Below are 22,970 nucleotides of genomic sequence, written 5' to 3'. Positions count from 1 at the left end.
TGATTTAAGGTAAGTCCCAAATTCATCAACTTTAGTTTTTCTGTACAATTTCTTGTCTTGTGTGACCCTCTTATTAAGCCTTTTTGGTACCAGTCCTACATCCATTATTACAGCCTTATGGTCACCTATTCCTTCAATTACCTCAGTTTTATCAACAATTTCCCATGGTTTAACCAAGAATACATCTAGTAAGTTATTGAGACGAGTTGGTTCTTGTACTACTTGTGTAAATCCTCCCTCCCAAATTAACTTATTTGCCAGTTTCTGTTCATGGGCTTCACTTGCAGCTCCATTCCATTCAACCGCAGGCAAGTTTATATCTCCCCCAATTATTACCACATCATTATTATTGTTTGTATGAGTATAATCTATTATTTTCTCAAATATTTCCATGTCTCTTTCCTCTCTTCCTGGCCTGTATGTTCCTATAATTCCCACCTCCTTCATATTATCACAAATTAATTTTATCCCTAATATTTCATCCCTTTCATCTTTAAACCATTCATGTGAACAATATGTTTCCTTCACCAGAATAAACACCCCCCTCCCTTTTTATCTCCTCGGTCTCTACGATAGACTGTGTACCCTTCTGGAAATACTTCTCTATTATCCACCCCTTCTCTCAACCACGATTCCACTCCTATCACCACATCAGTCTCATAAGATTCCATCAATGTACCGAATTTTAATTGTTTATTTACTACACTCTGACAGTTTACCAAGAGCAATCTCAGACCCCCTTCCTCCCTAAAAATTGACTGTTGCAATTGGGTAACTTGAAATTCCTTACTTTCAATTACTAGTTGGCTGAGCCAGCTTGAAGTACAGCTGGCTCTTTCTACTAGTTTTCCTGGTCAGTATTATAACTCAAGGGAGTTGCCTTTTTTATAGTACATATCTTATGATTAATAAAATCTAGAACAATATTTGCTATCTTTCGTTTACCTGAGTTGTTTAGATGAAGGCTATGCTTTGTGTAACAGTGTCTCTCGAAACTGCTGCTATCAATTACCTGTGTATTACGAAAATGTTTACAAATTTTAACCATATCTGTATTAACTTTGTCCACTTCAATGTTCACACACGAGTCTCTAATCAAATCATGCCTGTGGGGCACGTTCACTACAAAGATGTTAGTGTGAGTCAGCTTACCTAGTGTACATTTAAGTTCAGAAATAACATTCTTAGCGTCGTTGTGAGCTACGTCGTTCGTCCCGCCGATGATCACTACTGCATCACGACTTCCGAGATTTCTTGCCGCCTGCTCCGTGTTTTCCAATACCTTCTTCATTGGGGCCCCAGGATAGATGACTGCCGATGCTGCAATATCTTCATTGACCATTTTCTCCGCAATTCCCCTCGCCTGGCTATCACCAAATATAAGAACGTTCGATACTTTCGCCGGTGCACTGTGTGGGATTTTAGGCCTAACTTTGCCGCTTCTCGTAACGGATTTTGCGCTATACGTTTGACTGCTTCCTATACGGATACCGGTACCTTGCGTATCGCTTACTTCCCTAAGGGATGAAAATCTATTTTTGGTGTCAATTACAAAGTTGTCCTTATTAAACTGTACACTTTTCCTCCTAGATTGTTTGTCGAGTATTTGTTAGAGTAATTTATCTGTTTGTAAACGACCTTTTCTAATATTTTACTAAGACAAGGAAGTATGCAAATTGGTTGAAAGTCAGTGTTTTCCTCGTTTTTTTTTTTTTGTCAGATCAAAGTTGCAAAATCTTTTCCATACACTGGCAGAATGGTAATTTTTTAAATGTCATATGTATGGCGTATGGATAGCATTCCTGATGATCTGAATTAGAAAAGGTCGTTCACAAACAGATAAATTACTCTAACAAATAAATTACTCGACAAACAATCAGGATTTAGACCAACCACAGCACCACCACAGGACTAATAATAGTTACAAATGGCATTCAAGTAGAAGCGGACAACGGACAAATGATAATTGTTCTGTACTTTTCGACTTTTCTAAGGTTATAATTTTTATATAATATTTATAATCTGAATTTCCTTCCTCAGTTTTTGCCCTGTCTTGCGTCAACCAAGGTGATGGTTTTCGTTTTACTCACGCTGTCCGTATGGGGGCATGCTTGTCATAGAGTGCTAAAATTAGTGCATTAAAGAAGATTATTCTGTCTTCACTGTCATGTACAAGCTGTACGTTGTGACATGGTGTCCTGAGTGCGTTCTTGATGAACGCCTCTTCGTATAGGTTTCTTAAGTCTGAAGGCAATTAATTTACGCTCATATTTGGGTCATTTCAGTGAGCATATTACTTAAATAAAGTCATATCGGGATGGTCCGAAACCTGGCAGTTGTCCACGAGTTTGCATTCTGCCATTATTGTTTGTAATGATTAGATCCAGTAGTGCTTGGGAAATAGCTGTATGGTGTGCGGGGTTAAAGGGAAGAATCGTCATATTGAGTGAGGTGAACATGATTTCAATCGTCTAAATATTCAGCAGAGTCACATTTTATTATGTCTCTCATTAAAATTACATACATGCTCGTACCTGGTTAATTGACCCTGCAGTGCTTGCTCCAGGTCTTCAACGTATCTCGTCTCCGGGGCACGATACAGAACACGCAGTAAACACTTAGCACTGCGAATTTGCAGTTCTATAGATAAGAATTCTGGGGCGTTGTGAAATTCATTTGGTATTTTGCGTATTTCGTTTAACGCAATATTGCTACGCAGATTTATCTTTATGCCTCTCCCACCTTTTCTTACTCTATATTTTCTTATCAGCTTGTAACTCTCCATACGTAACATTTTGGGTTTTAATCTGAACTTAGATATTAATATTGCGCGGATATCGTTGTTAGAGAATATTTCTGAAAATTCAGTGAAATGGGAAAGCAGGCTCTGTGTGTTTACGTGGCCCACCAGCAGGGAGCCTGGAGATACAGGAGGAATGCCGTTGGGGCAGTTGAAGAAAGGGAAGGGGAGATTGAAGTTTGAGGAGGGGGATTTGATGGCTGTAATTACAGGCATTTGCTTGCTTTAACATAAAAAATTCCAGTTTGACAGTTTCTAAATACTAACTAGAGCAGTTTCCTGGAATTTGGTATCTAAGTTGCCAATAAAATTTAATAAATATTTTAAAATTCTACAATCAGTATTCCTAATGAATTAGAGATTTTGCCTCGTTTTAGCTTAGGCTTATGATTAAATGATGTTTAGTTCTTGGCGAGTTTTGACCCGAAATTTCCTGTCACCTCTTTTCACCAAAACTGTCCCGTCCTTCAACTACGTATTTTTCACTCCGTACTTTGAATTTGCCTCCTGGAGGAGCTTCAGTATCAGAGAAGTGAGATCTCGGATAGTTTTGTTTGTGCCCTTCAGTCTTTTCTTGTTTGTTAATATTGCATTCCTCTTCCGAAAAGACACAAACTTCACAGTTATATAATGGTGGTGGTGATTATTGTTTTAAGAGGACGTACAACTAGACAACCGTCCTCTATATAACACTAATCAGAGGGAAAAATGGAAGGGATCAGACAACTCGAAAAATGAAAATACCGGCCAAAGGAAGACAAGGGCCACGAAGGGCGTGAAATTGAAAGACTCCCTAGGCCTAGGGAAGCTAATACCGTCGGGGTCGGAAAAGAACAAGAGTTGACCGTGAGAGGTCGGATAGGATAGATGAAAGTGAGGAGCCTGACACAAGTAAGTGGAAGCAATGTCAGGACTCAGATAAGGGCCCCGTGGTCGCCAACCCACACTCCAAAGTTCAGAGCCTTCTCTTTTTACTATTCTGTGTGACCTATCAGTGTCTTCTAGACAGAGATCGACCCCTAATTCCTGGGCAATACAGCAAACTCTCGATTATCCTAGACAAATTCGCACGGATAACTGAATGCACAACGAAACTTTTAATAATACAGAACATACAATACTGGAAGAAACACTTGTATCAATCAAGTAGGCCATTATAAAACTTACAACGTCTATTGTTGAAAAAACACTTGAGGTACAAAAAGTATACACCATTATCATACTTATTCGCTAATTTCTTTATTAATTCTAATTTCTTTAACTTTTCAATTACTTCAAGCCTTTTTTTTTTAAGTTAACAGTACTTACCTTCGCTTCGTAGCCATGACTGCTATCAGAGAACACCAACAAAGAACTGTTCTACAGTACATTGTTCAGTGTTTAGTTCTCGAACAAAGCATGCCTCCAGAACACTTGCAGTCGAGAGTTCACACGTAGGCCTATTCAAAATTTCGTGACAAAAATAAAGGAAATAAAAATACAAGAAATCTTGGATGTGCACGGATAACCCGCAAACCGGATAATCCACACCCGGATAATCGGGAGTTTGCTGTATTTAAAAGTATGCCGTCTGTGTTCTCATGCGCGGACTCAGCTACTCCGAACACTCACAAGCATTGGCGCCACATTTACTGCTCCAGATATTCTGTCTTTTCCTGTAATTGAGGCTCTGGTATTTTTATGACTTTGTCCCTATCACAGAGAGCACTCCGTAAGTCGTCAATTACCTATGTAGTGAAATCTACAAACTCCTGCAATTGTTCCACAACTACCTTCGCCACTTATTAGGTTGACTAGCGTGCTCAGGATGTCTTTCCTCCGCAGCGTGTCCTGGATGGCTTGCTTGACCAGGCTCTCTAATGGTACTTGCTTCACTTTAGGTGGCATAATATTTTTGTCTGCTGGTAGATGATAATCACAAGCATTACTTATTTGACACTTCCGTATACGCACAATACGAGGAAAAATTACCCGCGACACAAATCGTTTACACGGCAAAACAACATCTTCAAACTCATGCTAATCAGGAGCCTTACTTTGCGCGACTATGCACTGTCCGCCATAATACTAAAAAATGGGCATCTGGCCTTAAAACACCGCCGATTGTCTGACACGGTAGATAACTGCGACCCCATCTAGCATGCGGAACGTGGCGGAAGGAGAAGAAGTGAAAGTGAAATCGTAAAAAGAAGAAAAATTATGTTTTGTACATATATTATATTATATTATATTATATTATATTATATTATATTATATTATATTATATTGCAGAGGTGTGAAAATCATTACACTCAAAGGATAAGTCAAAACATTAAATTGCCTTAGTTTTAGATTTTGCCCTCACATGTCTTTCTTATTTGTTCCATAGAACTCCTTTTCAGTCAAATATTCATCCGACTTGCTAAACTTCGTAAAATACTGTGTTATTCGTATTTAAAACAATATTATATTGAGGTTAAATATTTCTCTTTTGCCTTTTGCTAATCCTACAACACAAGTTTTCAAGAATTTGGATTGTAAATAGTACAAAGCACAGGGATTTAATGGCCCACAAGTAAAGCAAAATATCACAGAAGCACTTAATGTAATTCCATTTCATCTGATTGCACTCAAAAGAGAAATTAAAATCCTCAACATTAGAATTATTTCATGTTGATGGAGGAGTCTATTGACTGATGTAATTGCAAGAAAATGTAACTTTCCCTCTATAATTAAACAGACAACAAGTAAAACATAAAGGAGCTCCACTGCAGTACAAAAAGATTTCTATGGACAGGCAAGTAATACATAATGCGACAATGGAAATAAGAAATGGTTAGTGCTGAGTCTAATAATTTTCACACCTCTGTATATATACGTGAATTATGAGAAGAAAATCATTTATGATGTTTACGGAGATGTTTAGTCTTACCTGACCGTATTTCCTCTCGTGAGGTCTCTCCAATACACAGTCCCATCTACGAGGCTGTGTTTTTCAAACAGCTGAATGTGGACTGCATGCTCTGTCACGGGTTCTCGCACACGATATACTGTGTACCTGCCTCAAAAGAAAATACACGGATTTAGTTGTTTAGACTTCAAATGCAAACATGACAATAAAATCGTTCCATGAATGGAAGACAACAAAACCTGAACTCTCCAGAGACAGTGCACAAAACAGTTACAGTTCCTTCAAGTCTAGTTCATTTTACGAGTTTGGTTATGACTAGGGCTCGAAACTTGAGGAAAAACTGTTTGTTGAGTACCACCAGAATTTTTTTATTTTAAAACATTATACTCCTTCATTAAAATTTTTAAGAACATAGGTGAAAAAGACGAGTCCCAACGGAATATAATTATGTTCATTCTGGGTCATTGTAGGCCAGAAAATGGTGGGTTTTATTTGTCCTTTTTTTGCCTCTTTTCGGCCAGCGAAATTAACTAATGATGGTTAAAATTCCCGAACCTGCCGGGAATAGAACCCGGGACCCCTGTGACCAAAGACCAGCACGCTAACCATTTAGCCATGGAGCCGGACAGGGAATTGGAAAGAGAAGTTAAGGGAAAGAGACCAGTTGGAAGACCGAGAAGAAGGTGGATGGATCAGATTTGGAAGGACATTAGAGAAGCCGGATTGGATGTGGCCGAAGTAATGGAGCAGGAAAAGTGGAAGGACAGAAAGGAGTGGAGGAGGCTTGTTAACCACACACAGGCGATTGGAGTGGGGCATTAATGATGATGATGATATTCCCTCATTAAACATGTAATTAAAACTAAAATTGTGAGTGAATTTGGATCGCATTTTTACGTCCTTTTTTTTAATACATTTAGGTCTATTTACAAGACGCTTTTAGGCAATCTTTAGGTATTTAACTTCCGAGCCCTAGTTATGACAATAGTGTAATGAAGTGGTGTGCAGATGCTGGGAAACGCAGAGAGTGGTTATACGGGAAGCGAACACATTGCATTGACAAAGGGGTGTGCGGTGGTGGTGGTGATTAATATTTTAAGAGGAAATACAACTGGGTAAACATTTTCTATTAACACTAATCAGAGGGATAAAATGGAAGGGGTCCGGCATTTCGAAAAATTAAGGTACCGGCCAAAGAAAGACAAGGGTCACGAAGGGCGTGAAAATGAAAGGGTCCCTAGGCCTCACAAAGCTACGTAGGGACTTCAGAAAACTAAGTTACACATGTCGTCCCACTCACAGACCATTGCGGAACAAAAGTAGTGCATGGTCAGAAGAGAGTACATGTGCCGGGCTTTCTGCAGACACAGTTCTGCTGCGGTAATAATAACAGCTGCATCACAGAGTGCGAGTGAAATGGCGCGTCAACTGTGTTGCGAGCTGTTTGTGCTTACCTTACTAAAAAAAATTCTCCCCTTCGAATTGGTGCTCTTTTCTCCGTCTGCGGTTACGAACTGTCTGCTTCCCGGCTGCTTGTATTACTGCTGTCACTGCTTGCCTGTATGGCGCATCCACTCTGACGTCACGCCTATAGTATGTTCTCGATCTACCCCGCTGGCATACATATATATGGCCTTGTGTCGTTCATTCGGCAGGTCAGTTGTGGTATAACCTTGTTCAAGACAGTGGGAGTTGGAACTCTCCACACGGCTGGGCCGTGTCCATTTTACTTGTAAACTTCGTACTGGACTCCTATTAAGGGTGAGCAGACACTGTTTCTTTCTATCATTTAACGTGCCCTACCTTCCTATACTTGGGCTTCGCCGTAGTAACGAAAATTGAACTTTGCTCCCTTCAGGATACTTCTGAGTATTCATGCAGCGCAAATGTTCTGCCTTTTGGACATTCATATTCCTAAAATGTGGTGAAAAATGGTGTACTGGACAGCTGATCTAATATTCTAGTCCATAAACATTCCTTACTTTTGTGATGAACTTTTGCATCGCGTCTGTTAGTGCTGGGGACTTGGCGGCTTGATCCTTATCCTATCCCATACCTCCGTTTCTTATTTCCTCATTCTATCCTTTATCTTCTATCTATTTTATTTCTTTCCTTATCCCATTTATCTGTTAATTTTGCGTAAAAATGGCGCTTGCTCAAAAGATGTGGTCTGCTAATTTAATTTGTATGTTCATCGGTTAGCTTCTATTTTATTATCGCTTCTGCGTATGTGTGTGTGTTTTAATCCCTTCTGGGATCGTTTGTTAGAATTTTTTTTTTTAAAATCTACCAAAAGGATCAGTCCCTGAAACTGGAGATCGGTTTATTTCAATTCTGAATCTCTTGAATTGTTTGGCATGAGGTTACATTACAATGTCATATTGTAAATATTGTATCAATTTGTGAGCTTATCTTGCAACTTTGTATTCTACTGGCACGAGTCTGAAACTTTATTTGATGTACCTCCCTTCTAGCGTATTGTGTAATATAATGCAAAGAAACTGATTTTCAGAATTTATGGGTCCCCCCCCCCCTCCATTCTTTTTCTTTTTCCCCTAATTGCAGTGTCGGAACATATGTCCAAAGATTGTAGTCATTGGTGCTTAGGAATTCGATTATGACGATGTAATTAAAATTGGTATCACCTACGTGTCTTAAAATCGAACCTAACGCTTTTTATTACGCCTTATGCTGGTTCATACTATTAGTTTTGATGTAAATATAATTTGTTACCCTTTGAGATTGGTATAATATGTTTGTTATTTCCAAACTTGTTTTCCAAAATTCTCTTTCACGAGTTCCTTTCCCCTATTACTTCTGTTTTCACTGGTACCTACTACGGCAATACTCTTGGGTAGCGGCCCTTTAACTTGTTTATGCACATGTATAGAGCTCTAAATTGCACTGTTTACGGTAATGTTGACATGATGTATTGAACTGTAATATTCTCACGTTGCACGCTTCTCGGCACTCTGCGCGGTTGTGTTCTGTCAGTTCTGGGTACTTTGATATCTTGTTGTCCAGTGTCCCGATCAAGGGCACTTTCTTAAACGCAAATCTCAATTACAACGTTATTTCTAGCAGGTTGATAGTAAGCAAAGACACTATCAAGTACAAAGACCGTAACAACTGGAAACGTACTTCAAAGTTGAAGTACACGGGACAGTACAATTCTTGAGGGCAAAACGTCTAATTGGCTCAGGGATTCACCGTGAAATTCTGGCGGTATATGGACCAAATGCAATGTCACGTCCAGCCAGAGCTAAATGGTGCCAACGATTTCACCAAGGCCGCACAGGCATGACAATGTCCAGGTAATCGAGGAAATGATTCGCAGCAATCGCAGACTGACTATCGCGAACATTGCTCAGCAGTTGCGCATCTCAATACGAAGTGTTCATTCCATCGTTCGAGATCGTCTGCAGTATCGGAAATTGTGTTATGCGATCACTGACACCTGCACGCAAAGACGCAAGGTTTATGGCGTCTCTGGACTTCCTTCAGGGTTATTCTCGTGTAAGGCAATGGTTTCGTAAACCACATCATTACGAACAATGGGACATGGGTGCATCATTTTACACCTCAAACAAAGAGACCGTCTATGGAACGGAGAAATGCAAAACTGTGCCATCAGCTGGGAAGACCATGGCCACAGTTTCTTCGACTCTGAATGAGTTATGTACACAGAGTTTATGGCAAAGGGTAAACCATTAATGCCGATTCTTACTGTGCAACACTGATGTCGCTGCGCAACGCCACAAAGAGCAGCAGCGCGGACAATTAAGCGAAGGCATTGTTCTCTTGAACGACAATGCAACACACCACATGGCGCACACAACACAAGCTTCGCTTCCTTTTTTTTTTTTCGATGGGAAGTATCGAAGCACCCGCCAATACAATCCAGGACCTTGCACCGTGCGATTTCTATCTGTCCAGCAAGCTGAAGAAACATTTGGGGGAAAAGAGATTTTAAAACGATAAGAAATTTCGCAGAGCGGTTCTCGAGTGGCTCCGCGAACAAGGAGCGGATTTCCATTGTCGAGGAACTGAACGATTGGTAGAACGTTTAGAACGTTATTTACAGAGGCTTGGTGACATGTATCTGTGTCACTTTCTAATATAGTGCAGAATTCAATAAAAGTTACAATTGGCCTGCCATAATAATGTGTAACTTACTTTTTGAAGCCCCCCTCTAAATATTGCAAGGGTCAGAAAGGAACAAGTGTTGACAAGGGAAGTCGGATGGGAAAGATGAAAGAGAGGAGCCTGCCACAAGTAAGTGGAGCATTGCCTGACTCAGCTACGGGAAAAGCGGACACCAACTCACGCTCCCAAGTTGAGAGCACCTGGTCCCCCTTTTAGTCGCATATTTAAAAGGCGGGGGATACTTGGATGTTACTCTAGCCCCCACCCCACCCATAAGGGTGTGACGTCACAGTTAACTGAGCTGTAGTGCACTGTATGATTGTGGGTTGCATTAGTAGTTATTCTCAGGTAACATTAAGGAGTTTACGTTATGAGTATATTATCTGGTTTAAAATAATTGTAATGTGCGTATAGGCCTACGGTTGCTCATTATTAGGGAAAGTTATAAAATGGAAAACGTAGTAATATAGTAGAACAGTTGAATAAATAACAACGCTTGAAAGGGAAACAGAACGGAATGTTACTGCCAGTCCGAAGGTAATTGCGATGATTAGCTGTTGCCGGTCACGTGAATGTAACGTCACAAGCGCGGGAAATTTGAATAGTAGGCGCGGGCGATTTGAAACGTAGGCATGTCTGGCTAAGTGTACGGGCTTGTCAGAGCCGTCTACATTTTACAAGCCGGAGTCATGTAAGTTTGGCAACGTCCAGCGGAGGCGGAGGCGAAAGCGCGGGAGCTATCTGTGTATGTTGATGTGTAGTGAACTTCGTGTTGTGTTTACTTGTATTTTTCATGGATATGTTCGAGTATATGTAACAAGGTAGGTGACTGAGTGACATACGTAGAACCTATTATCGAAATACGTGAAGGCATGCCCGAATTTGGGTTATTAATAACACGTTTCGTGTACTTGCAGATGCCCAGAAAATGTTGTGTTCCCATGTGTCGTAGCAACTATGACATCAAAAAGGATGGTTATGTTACCTCATTTAGGTTTCCTTCTGATGAGGAATTACAACAAAAGTGGATTCGTCAAGTTAAGCGGGATAATTGGGAACCTGGTAAGGATTCAGTCGTGTGTAAAAAACATTTCACAGACGATAGTTTTTCAAAAGGGGAAAAGTTTTGTGATGGTAAAGGCAATATAACTGTACAACCACCTAAACCTAATGAACTTCTTCCTAATTCATGTCCAACTATTTTCCCAAATTTGCCCAGATATTTGTCATCAAAGAGTGTAAAAAGAAAAGATCCTGAAGATAGGAGACTGGAAATTAAGAGTATGGAAAACAAGAGGAAAACAGATTTGGAGGAATCAAAGCTTCAAGATGACTTAATAGCTGACTTTAATCATTTAAGATCCCTTCTTCATACCAAAATTGACATGTCAGTATGGCAGATCAGTATCTGTAATGAATTTCTTTGCATATACAGATTAAATCTGGATGATTTGCCAAATGTAAGTAATTTACTAAAAATTCACCAGGATATGCATGTGACTGTATATGTTAATAGTTATCAGGTGTCAGTCAAAGAAATTAAATATTTAGCTGATGGTAAAATCTCCAAGTGGTCTCAGCTAAATGAATATTTATTAAATTATACAGGAGCCACTGCTAGTAGTGTTGAATGTGTACAAAGTAATGTACTTAAAATGCTTGACAAGCTCATAGAGTTTTGTGAGGTTAGCAGTGAAAGCACAGACTTCTCATCTAACCTTGTTTTCTTAAGGGAACAATTCGAACTTTGTACTAAAAGGAAAAAGAGTTACTCAAAAAGTACATTGATTCTTGCCTTTATGTTGAACTGTCAGTCTCATGCTGCTTATTGTTCTTTGCGTGAGAGTGGTACACTGATACTACCACACCCTAAGTACCTTGAAAAATTAGCAGCAAATTTACAAGTGTCACCTAATTCGGAAAAGGAAAACAGAAACTTTCTTTACCGAGTGACAAGGAATTTATCAGACATTGAAAAATATGTAGTTTTAAGTCTTGATGAAATTTATGTGAATCCCTCTCTTGGGTACAAGAACGGAGTACTCATTGGTCAAGCCAAGAATAGCCCTTTACAAGAAGCAAGAACAATACAAGCTTTCATGATGCATTCTGCATTTGGATCCTTTAAGGAAGTCATCTCTCTCACCCCAGTGAAAGCACAGTCCGGAGATACACTGACTGACAGTGACAATGCAACACCAAGGAGGAGTGGTTCGAAAGGGATGAAAGTTGGGGAAAAAACAGAGACGGCACGGACGAATAATTGATGTTTATTTCAAACCGATATGCAGGTTACACAATGCGCACGGCATCGACTCAGTAGGATGTAGGACCACCGCGAGCGGCGATGCACGCAGAAACACGTCGAGGTACAGAGTCAATAAGAGTGCGGATGGTGTCCTGAGGGATGGTTCTCCATTCTCTGTCAACCATTTGCCACAGTTGGTCGTCCGTACGAGGCTGGGGCAGAGTTTGCAAACGGCGTCCAATGAGATCCCACACGTGTTCGATTGGTGAGAGATCCGGAGAGTACGCTGGCCACGGAAGCATCTGTACACCTCGTAGAGCCTGTTGGGAGATGCGAGCAGTGTGTGGGCGGGCATTATCCTGCTGAAACAGAGCATTGGGCAGCCCCTGAAGGTACGGGAGTGCCACCGGCAGCAGCACATGCTGCACGTAGCAGTGGGCATTTAACGTGCCTTGAATACGCACTAGAGGTGACGTGGAATCATACGCAATAGCGCCCCAAACCATGATGCCGCGTTGTCTAGCGGTAGGGCGCTCCACATTTACTGCCGGATTTGACCTTTCTCCACGCCGACGCCACACTCGTCTGCGGTGACTATCACTGACAGAACAGAAGCGTGACTCATCGGAGAACACGACGTTCCGCCATTCCCTCATCCAAGTCGCTCTAGCCCGGCACCATGCCAGGCGTGCACGTCTATGCTGTGGAGTCAATGGTAGTCTTCTGAGCGGACGCCGGGAGTGCAGGCCTCCTTCAACCAATCGACGGGAAATTGTTCTGGTCGATATTGGAACAGGCAGGGTGTCTTGCACATGCTGAAGAATGGCGGTTGACGTGGCGTGCGGGGCTGCCACCGCTTGGCGGCTGATGCGCCGATCCTCGCGTGCTGACGTCACTCGGGCTGCGCCTGGACCCCTCGCACGTGCCACATGTCCCTGCGCCAACCATCTTCGCCACAGGCGCTGCACCGTGGACACATCCCTATGGGTATCGGCTGCGATTTGACGAAGCGACCAACCTGCCCTTCTCAGCCCGATCACCATACCCCTCGTAAAGTCGTCTGTCTGCTGGAAATGCCTCCGTTGACGGCGGCCTGGCATTCTTAGCTATACACGTGTCCTGTGGCACACGACAACACGTTCTACAATGACTGTCGGCTGAGAAATCACGGTACGAAGTGGGCCATTCGCCAACGCCGTGTCCCATTTATCGTTCGCTACGTGCGCAGCACAGCGGCGCATTTCACATCATGAGCATACCTCAGTGACGTCAGTGGGTAAGCAGTTGGGATGATTTAAATTTGATTCATGGTCACTTAACAATTGACACTTCAAGAGCTTTGGTACATACCACAACTGTCCTGTTAAAAATTATCCAATTTTCATTTGAAACTGTGAAACCAAATTATTTACTGTTAGGGAAGTTTCAGAGTGACAATCTGGAAAGAAGGTTTGGTCAGTACAGACAGCTTAGTGGTTGTAACTACAATGTTACTGCACTTCAAGTTATAGAAAGTGAGAAGAAAATTAGGATTAAGTGTGTTCTGGGCTTGCACTCATCTAGGTATGGAAAAGCGCAGTTCAATCAATCAATACTGATCTGCATTTAGGGCAGTCGCCCAGGTGGCAGATTCCCTATCTGTTGCTTTCCTAGCCTTTTCCGAAATGATTTCAAAGAAATTGGAAATTTATTGAACATCTCCCTTGGTAAGTTATTCCAATCCCTAACTCCCCTTCCTATAAATGAATATTTGCCCCAGTTTGTCCTCTTGAATTACAACTTTATCTTCATATTGTGATCTTTCCTACTTTTATAGACGCCATTCAAACCTATTCGTCTACTAATGTCATTCCACGCCATCTCTCCGCTGACAGCTCGGAACATACCACTTAGTCGAGCAGCTCTTCTTCTTTCAATTCTTCCCAACCCAAACATTGCAACATTTTTGTAACGCTACTCTTTTGTCGGAAATCACCCAGAACAAATCGAGCTGCTTTTCTTTGGATTTTTTCCAGTTCTTGAATCAGGTAATCCTGGTGAGGGTCCCATACACTGGAACCATACTCTAGTTGGGGTCTTACCAGAGACTTATATGCACTCTCCTTTACATCCTTACTACAACCCCTAAACACCCTCATAACCATGTGCAGAGATCGGTACCCTTTATTTACAATCCCATTTATGTGATTACCCCAGTGAAGATCTTTCCTTATATTAACACCTAGATACTTACAATGATCCCCAAAAGGAACTTTCACCCCATCAACGCAGTAATTAAAACTGAGAGGACTTTTCCTATTTGTAAAACTCACAACCTGACTTTTAGCCCCGTTTATCAACAAACCATTGCCTGCTGTCCATCTCACAATATTTTCGAGGTCACGTTGCAGTTGCTCACAATCTTGTAACTTATTTATCACTCTATAGAGAATAACATCATCCGCAAAAAGCCTTACCTCCGATTCCACTCCTTTACTCATATCATTTATATATATAAGAAAACATAAAGGTCCGATAACACTGCCCTGAGGAACTCCCCTCTCAACTATTACAGGGTCAGACAAAGCTTCACCTACTCTAACTCTCTGAGATCTATTTTCTAGAAATATAGCAACCCATTCAGTCACTCTTTTGTCTAGTCCAATTGCACTCATTTTTGCCAGTAGTCTCCCATGATCCACCCTATCAAATGCTTTAGACATGTCAATCGCGATACAGTCCATTTGACCTCCAGAATCCAAGATATCTGCTATATCTTGCTGGAATCCTACAAGTTGAGCTTCAGTGGAAAAACCTTTCCTAAAACCGAATTGCCGTCTATCGAACCAGTTATTAATTTCACTAACATGTCTAATATAATCAGAAAGAATGCCTTCCCAAAGCTTACATACAATGCATGTCAAACTTACTGGCCTGTAATTTTCAGCTTTATGTCTATCACCCTTTCCTTTATACACAGGGCTACTATAGCAACTCTCCATTCATCTGGTATAGCTCCTTCGGCCACACAATAATCAAATAAGTACTTCAGATATGGTACTATATCCCAACCCATTGTCTTTAGTATATCCCCAGAAATCTGATCAATTCCAGCCGCTTTTCTAGTTTTCAACTTTTGTATCTTATTGTAAATGTCATTGTTATCATACGTAAATTTTATTACTTCTTTGGCCTTAGTCTCTTTCTCTATCTCGACATTATCCTTGTAACCAACAATCTTTACATACTGCTGACTGAATACTTCTGCCTTTTGAAGATCCTCACATACACACTCCCCTTGTTCATTAATTATTCCTGGAATGTCCTTCTTGGAACCTGTTTCTGCCTTAAAATACCTGTACATACCCTTCCATTTTTCACTAAAATTTGTATGACTGCCAATTATGCTTGCCATCATGTTATCCTTAGCTGCCTTCTTTGCTAGATTCAATTTTCTAGTAAGTTCCTTCAATTTCTCCTTACTTCCACAGCCATTTCTAACTCTATTTCTTTCCAGTCTGCACCTCCTTCTTAGTCTCTTTATTTCTCTATTATAATAAGGTGGGTCTTTACCATTCCTTACCACCCTTAAAGGTACAAACCTGTTTTCGCATTCCTCAACAATTTCTTTAAACCCATCCCAGAGTCTGTTTACATTTTTATTTACCGTTTTCCACCGATCATAGTTACGTTTTAGAAACTGCCTCATACCTGCTTTATCAGCCATATGGTACTGCCTAACAGTCCTACTTTTAAGACCTTCCTTTCTATCACATTTATTTTTAACTACCACAAAAACAGCTTCATGATCACTAATACCATCTATTACTTCAGTTTCCCTATAGAGCTCATCTGGTTTTATCAGCACCACATCCAAAATATTTTTCCCTCTGGTTGGTTCCATCACTTTCTGAATCAGCTGTCCTTCCCATATTAACTTATTTGCCATTTGTTGGTCATGCTTCCTGTCGTTCGCATTTCCTTCCCAATTGACATCTGGCAAATTCAGATCTCCCGCTACAATCACATTTCTTTCCATGTCGTTTCCCACATAGCTGACTATCCTATCAAATAATTCCGAATCCGCATCAGTGCTACCCTTTCCCGATCTGTACACTCCAAATATATCAAGTTGCCTATTATCTTTAGAAATGAGCCTTACACCTAGAATTTCATGTGTCTCATCTTTAACTTTAACTTTTTCGTAGCTTACAAATTCTTCTTTCACCAGAATGAAAACTCCCCCTCCCACCTTTCCTATCCTATCTCTACGATACACACTCCAGTGCCGTGAGAAAATTTCTGCATCCATTATATCATTTCTCAGCCATGATTCAACTCCTATTACAATATCTGGTAAATATATATCTATTAAATTACTTAATTCTATTCCTTTCTTTACAATACTTCTACAGTTCAACACTAACAATTTTATGTCATCCTTACTTGATTTCCAGTTCCCTGTTCCCTTATCACCGCTCCCTAGGCCATCCCGTTTCCCTGAATGTACCTCCCTATTACCCTTCCAAACAAATTTCCTAACTTATACGTACCACTGCGGTTTAAATGAAGGCCATCCGAGCGCAGATCCCTTTCTCCTACCCACCCATTAGGATCTAGAAATTTCACTCCCAGTTTCCCACATACCCACTCCATAGTCTCATTTAAATCCCCAATCACCCTCCAGTCAGTATCCCTCCTACACAGTATTCCACTAATAACAATCTCCGCTTTCTTAAACTTCACCCGTGCTGCATTTACCAGATCCCACACATCTCCAACTATGTTGGTACTTATATCAGCTTGCCTTACGTTTTTGGTACCAACGTGAAACACTACCACCTTCTCCTTCCCCTCCTCCCTCTCTTCTACTTTCCTCAACATCTGCCTCAACCTAATTCCTGGATAACATTCTACCCTGGTTCCCTTTCCTCCACACACTTTCCCCACGTGTCTAACGATGGAATCCCCCATGACCAGAGCCTCAACCCTACCCACCTCATTTGATCCCCTCCCCTCCTGGTCAGCCCTATCTTTCCTGATAGCTGCAGAAGCTACTTCCTCCTCCCTTTTTTCCTTCCCATGACCCCGTTCCACCTGTCTTTTCCTATCCTCTATTCTACATTTCCCTTTCCTACCTTTTCCCTTCCTCCTACTTCCACGCATCTCAGCAACAGTTCCCTGTCCCTCATCTTCCCTCTGTTGTTCTACCTGGAGTGACTCGTACCGATTTCGCACAGACACCTGTCCTGAATTCTGATCCTGAATAGAGCCCTTGGCCTGCAATCTCCTTCCCCTTAGAACATTAGACCACCTGTCTTCTACAACTCCTCCCTTGCCTTCCCCTCCCTCTTGTACACCTACTGTAACCTGTACATTGTTTGAGGGAGTCCTATCTTCCTTCCCGTCTTCTGTGAGAATCCTAATTATCTCCCTCAAACTTTCCAACTCCTCCCTCATACCCCTCAATGCCTCACCACACCCACAATAAGTACACTCGCGCTCCTTAGCCATTCTTTACGGGGGGGAAATTTTAAATTAAGAAAATAAAATAACTTATTTGCAAAAAAATAAATGAACGGAGGGATATATTGTCTGGGATAGTACACAACAATAAGGTAATTAATATACGACTACACTACAATACTACTTAGTCGTGCTCTATTATTTTTTTTTTAATTTTTTTATCCTACAACCCCTAACAGGATAAAAGCTGCTGTTAATTACTGAATATCGAAAGTAATACACAAGAACTACACAATTCCAAACTGCAATTAAGCCTATCCTAATTTCAACAATATTTTAGTAAGAGTTTCTACGGATACCTCTTACCACACCAGTACTACACAAATATTTTACAATAATAAAATGAGCACACTAAATTCTAATAGGATATTACTCGTATACTACTGTACAATACACTACAGTAATTTTTAAACTACTTTCAGACGTATCCTAATTACGATACCGGTACCGTATCGTATGTCACTACTAAGCACAACAGAAATGAAATTTGCAAGAACTACTGTACTCAAAGATTACCAACGAAGCTAAATGCTTAGACAAATTATTATTAGTATTACGGTCTAATAGATATACACGAAAGATAACACGAATATAGCACGCAAGATACGGCACTATCTAAATGTACTGTATCTATACTACAATGTATCTACACTACACTACACTGCGTTTGGTTAAATGCTTAAGTATCAAAAGGATTGCCGTACACGAAGAAAAACACGAATATAACTGGCAAGATACTATCTAATATATTATACCTTATCTTCACTACAATTCTACTGAAATGTGGTTATGTGATTATTACAGCTGGTGGATTACTATTATTTTCCCTACTCCACGGGACGGAGAAATAAAAAGTGTCCTTAATTAGGCCTACTGAAAAATACGAGGTTGTCTACAATAATTTCTCAAATATTTCTATCAAAACTACTACTACTAGTACTACTCCAGGGACTTTAACTGCAATTACTGGGATATATGAACTTTATTATTATTAGCTAACCGCTCATAAATACTGAAAGATCGAGGGAGCGAAATATAAATTACGGATACTAACTACCTACTCAGAAGTACAAATGAATGGAATACAAGGTCAGCTGATTTTTATTTATATTTACTTGACTACACTACACCCTTTGTTCACGACTGTAGCCAACAATGCAATATTTGAATATGAGGAGCGACAATAATCAATAACAATACGACTGTTAACTATTACCGTGTAATCTCTTTAACTTCTTTTTAAATGGAAGTTTGACTGTAGCCAGTTAGAAATGTCATTTCTGATGGGCATTTTGAGATGTCAGGTGTAATATACATTTCTGGGTATGCAGTAAGGGCAATATCCAAAAGGATAAGCTGTGACACATGTTTAGGTCTCCTGCAGTGCAATGAAACAGATGACCCCTATTTTGAAGAACTTCAGAGAGGTGGGTTAGTGGTGCCATCAGATTGTGTTGTGTGTGTCTGTGTAACAGTGACAGGAATGTTTACCTTGTTGGTGTCTGAAGACTACAAGGAAGACTACCTGCATTGTGGAAATCACAAAGAAGTTCTCTTCTCTCTATCCAGAGCTGCTTTAGGGAGAGATGAAAATCAACAGTTCTGGTTTGAACAGGGTAACTGTGGGCATGACAATAATAGTCTAATAGACTGTTTATTGTCCACATTTTGCAACGTCATGTTGAATAATTATAGAAAGCAGATTAAGAACAAGAGTCATGCCAGCAGTGATGATAAAATCAGTAAACGAAGGAAGCTGTCAACACTCCATAAATATTGAGCTTGTGAGTACTGTTCTTTAAAGGGTTTTGTTTTTATGCATGTAAAATGTGTATTTCTAACTTTACTGAGTGCATTTCTTGATTTAGTGTCATTTTTCACAGTGTGTATATTTTTCATAACCATCATGTTGGTCTAAGTGCGCTGAATATCATTGAAGTCAATTCAAAGTCGGACACGCCCCCTTTTCTCTCGGCCTCCGCTTGACAGATAGATACAGCGTTGCCGAGCATACCTTCCGGCTTTAATTGTAGATGGCTCTGGGCTTGTGCAGGCTCGGGTTCAACCCTAAGCTTACTGGAGCCTCCTCCTTTTCACCGGGCTGCCCTTCCCTACGCTAGCTCGCAGGCTTCAATCTACAGGGTAACTAAACGCATTTTTTGTGTTAAATATGTGTTTCATACTCTCCCGTTAACGAACCGTTCTTTTCAGTTGTTGTTGTTTATTCATTATTCATTATGAGCTTTGTAACATCCAGGTCATACATACTTATATGTAAGTAGAATTTGTTCGAGAGTCTGTGTTACGTTAATAACTGTAGTAGTGTGTTTTGTGAACTATTTGTGTCATTAATAAACTGTTCTTTTAAGTTGTTGTTGCTGATTGCTTAGGAGCTTTGTAACATCGCGGTCATCAGCCCAGTGTACTCTTATGTAGAATTTGTTTGATAACCTGTATTACGTAGTAACTATAGTGGTATCTTAAAATGTACTTGTGTTAAAAATTCAATATCTCTCAAACCGATGGTCCTAGAAAACTGATTTTAACTTAAATTTTATCAAAAATTATCCTGCAACTCACCCCAGACTGTTTCTTTTCTAAATTTTAAGGTAAAAATGACTTCTAATGTTAAAAATCTCGGATGATACTTTAAATGACGTCTAGAGTAAAAATAGGAGGGGTGGGGGTGGGGGGTGAAAACAACCCTTAACTTATATATATATATATATATATATATCGAACTCTCCCTCAGAATGTTTCTTTTCGGAGTAAAAATGGCATCTAACGTTAAAGAAGTCTCGGCTGATACTTTAAATGACGTTTAGAGTAAAACATAGGTTGGGGTGTAAACAACCATTAACTTAAAACTCAATACCAGTGTCTTTCAAATAGATGGTCCTAGAAAACTGAATATTAGCTTAAAATTAATCAATTATTATCCTCTAACAGGTGATATATATATATTAATTCATCCCAGACTGTTTAAGTTTTCAGAGCAAAATGACTTTTAAGGTTAAAATCCCTGGGATGATACTTTTAATTATTTTTAGAGTAAAAAATAATTTGGAAATGAAAACATCCCTTAATTTTAACATGTAGTAGCTTCGAAAGTAGCAGTCGTAGGAAATTGTTCTTTAGCTTAAAATGTTTCGGTTTATCTACTTTATATCTTCACATAATTTTTCTACTGTTTAATCCTACATTTTCAAAATATAGGATAGGGGTACATAGAAAATAACCAAATTTATAATTCTCTTATAATAATACTAACTCTAGCTCAAGTTCGATTCTTGTACGCTTTAGCTAATTCTTTTACTATCAGGCACTCTAGTTCAATCTCCGGCTTAAGTAATGGATATAAAGCTAAAGGAGACATATAGGTTAAAGGAGGGTACAGGACCGCTACGAGTGGACCATATTTTAGACCGCTCCGAACAAATAGCATTTTAAAAAATAGCCTGTACAGAAGACCATGTTAAGTCAAAAATGGCTAGACATTTAATTTCTGTTACTTTCGTTATGATGTATTTTTATAGAACCACTACAAATGCATTTATACGAGAATGGCGTATTGAAACTTCCCCTAAACAACAATTTCAGCTAGTCTACTATTTAGGATGTTTCTCTTCTTTTATCCGGACTGGAGACCAGCTCTACAGCTAGAGACGGAGTTAACATCCTGAGGGGAGCAGGGTATTAAAGGGTCTGCAACATTATAGTCTACTATCTATGTTCAGTCCTCAGCCCAAAGGCTGGTTGGATCCTCAACAGTTCCACCATTAACTGTCATAGATGGCCTAGGCATCACTGAAGATGGAAATGAGGAGTGAGGTAGTTTTCCGTTGCTTTTCTCACCGAGTCAAAAGATGCTCTCACATATCAGTCTGCCAAGCCCACTGAAATGTATGCACCAACCGCCTCTATGAGTAACCTTCCCACACCATTCATAGCAAGGACTGGCTGCGTAAGAATGGCATTACTAGCATCGCTCATACATCAGTCATTTCATATTGTCAACGCCAAGGATAAGACTGAGACAGATCAATGAAAGTACAAATTGCTCTAGCCTATACTAGAAGACATAGTGTATTGTAAACACTAGATCTCACCAGAAAAGGCATATAGTCTATGGCATATAAAAAGGCTTAGGAGTAGGGGTAAGATAATATGAAAGTATTTAGGGTACTGTAAGAGAGATAGCTTAAGTTAAGGTCTTCACTTTGAAGAACTATTACTCAATAATACCCGCATGACGTAATTTATTTCCTAAATCTAAAATGTCTGCTTTAAACTCAGTGTAACAAGAATCTTGATACGCTCTTAGCAGTTGCAGGCCTTCTACGAGTAGGTAAGGGTCTTTACATTATCTTGCAACTACATAGGGTAACAGAAACTTGCTGATAACTTTGTGTCTACACGCAGACAGTTAATGTTTAGGAAACTGTAGAATTTGTTTGAATGTAGTACGTGCTTCTACGATGACGTTTGTAGGGAAAACTGAACTTGCTTTGATAGTAAAGAGACGTTGAAATATTATTTTATACTATATTGCTTCTTGCTTAGAAAATGAAATAGAATTAAAAAGCTCTGATGGTAAAGAAACGTTGAAATCATCTTCTCCATCATCATCATCCTCAACTGCCCTTACATCAGGACTGCAATCCTCAGAAACCAAAGAGATTTAAGTCCAGAAAACCCATCATGGAAGTTAGGCGAGAAGCTCCTGGAAACACATTTTGATGCTGATGAGATCTGGAGTAAAGAATGGACCTCTTCAAATCCTGACCATCTGGGTTTAATCCACCATCCTTGCAGAGCTCCTCCTAGTTTCAACTTACCGAGAAAGTAAGAGTCAGAACAAACCATGGAAGGTGTAAATTCTGGCTTCACAGGTGGGAAAAATCTGAAGACCCATTCTGCGACTGTGATAATGTGCCTCAGACCATCCAGCACGTTGTTATGGACTGCCCAAAAAGAAGATTCAATGGATCTGTTCAAGAATTACATAGTGCCTCTACAGAAGCAGTGGACTGGCTGAAAAGTCTGGACATTAAGTTTTGAATGCTGACCTGTAAATTACATACTTATTTAAGAAATATGTATTTATATGTATTTCTATTTATAATGTATCCTTGTTTTGCCATACGAAATAAATAAAATAAATCATCATCCTGCTTCTCTTTATCTTGAGATGTGTGCAAGGGAACAGAAATTTTAAGGCTTGACCTTAGTTTCAGCTCTCCGCATGAGAAAAACAAGAGGACATCAGCCATCGTTTCTCCAATGCAGCGTGAGACGAACAACGAAATATATATATTGGATTTACCTTATCTTTATACAAAGCGGGTCAGGTAAACCGAGGAGACGAAGCCATGGCGGTG

The 22,970-nt window shown here is 40.0% G+C and overlaps 1 protein-coding gene across 1 annotated transcript in view; it reads right to left on the bottom strand.

Moving 5' to 3' along the window:
* LOC136869374 (hapless 2) overlaps nt 1–22,970 on the bottom strand; it is a 216,952-nt gene that overhangs the window by 180,407 nt on the left and 13,575 nt on the right. The window contains exon 2 of the mRNA XM_067144842.2: nt 5,712–5,837. Coding sequence (XP_067000943.2) covers nt 5,712–5,837 — 126 coding nt within the window. The remainder of the gene's footprint in view (nt 1–5,711; nt 5,838–22,970) is intronic.

Source organism: Anabrus simplex, chromosome 1, assembly GCF_040414725.1.
Source record: "Anabrus simplex isolate iqAnaSimp1 chromosome 1, ASM4041472v1, whole genome shotgun sequence".
NCBI lineage: Eukaryota > Metazoa > Arthropoda > Insecta > Orthoptera > Tettigoniidae > Anabrus > Anabrus simplex.
This window is presented reverse-complemented; position numbering and strand designations above follow the sequence as displayed.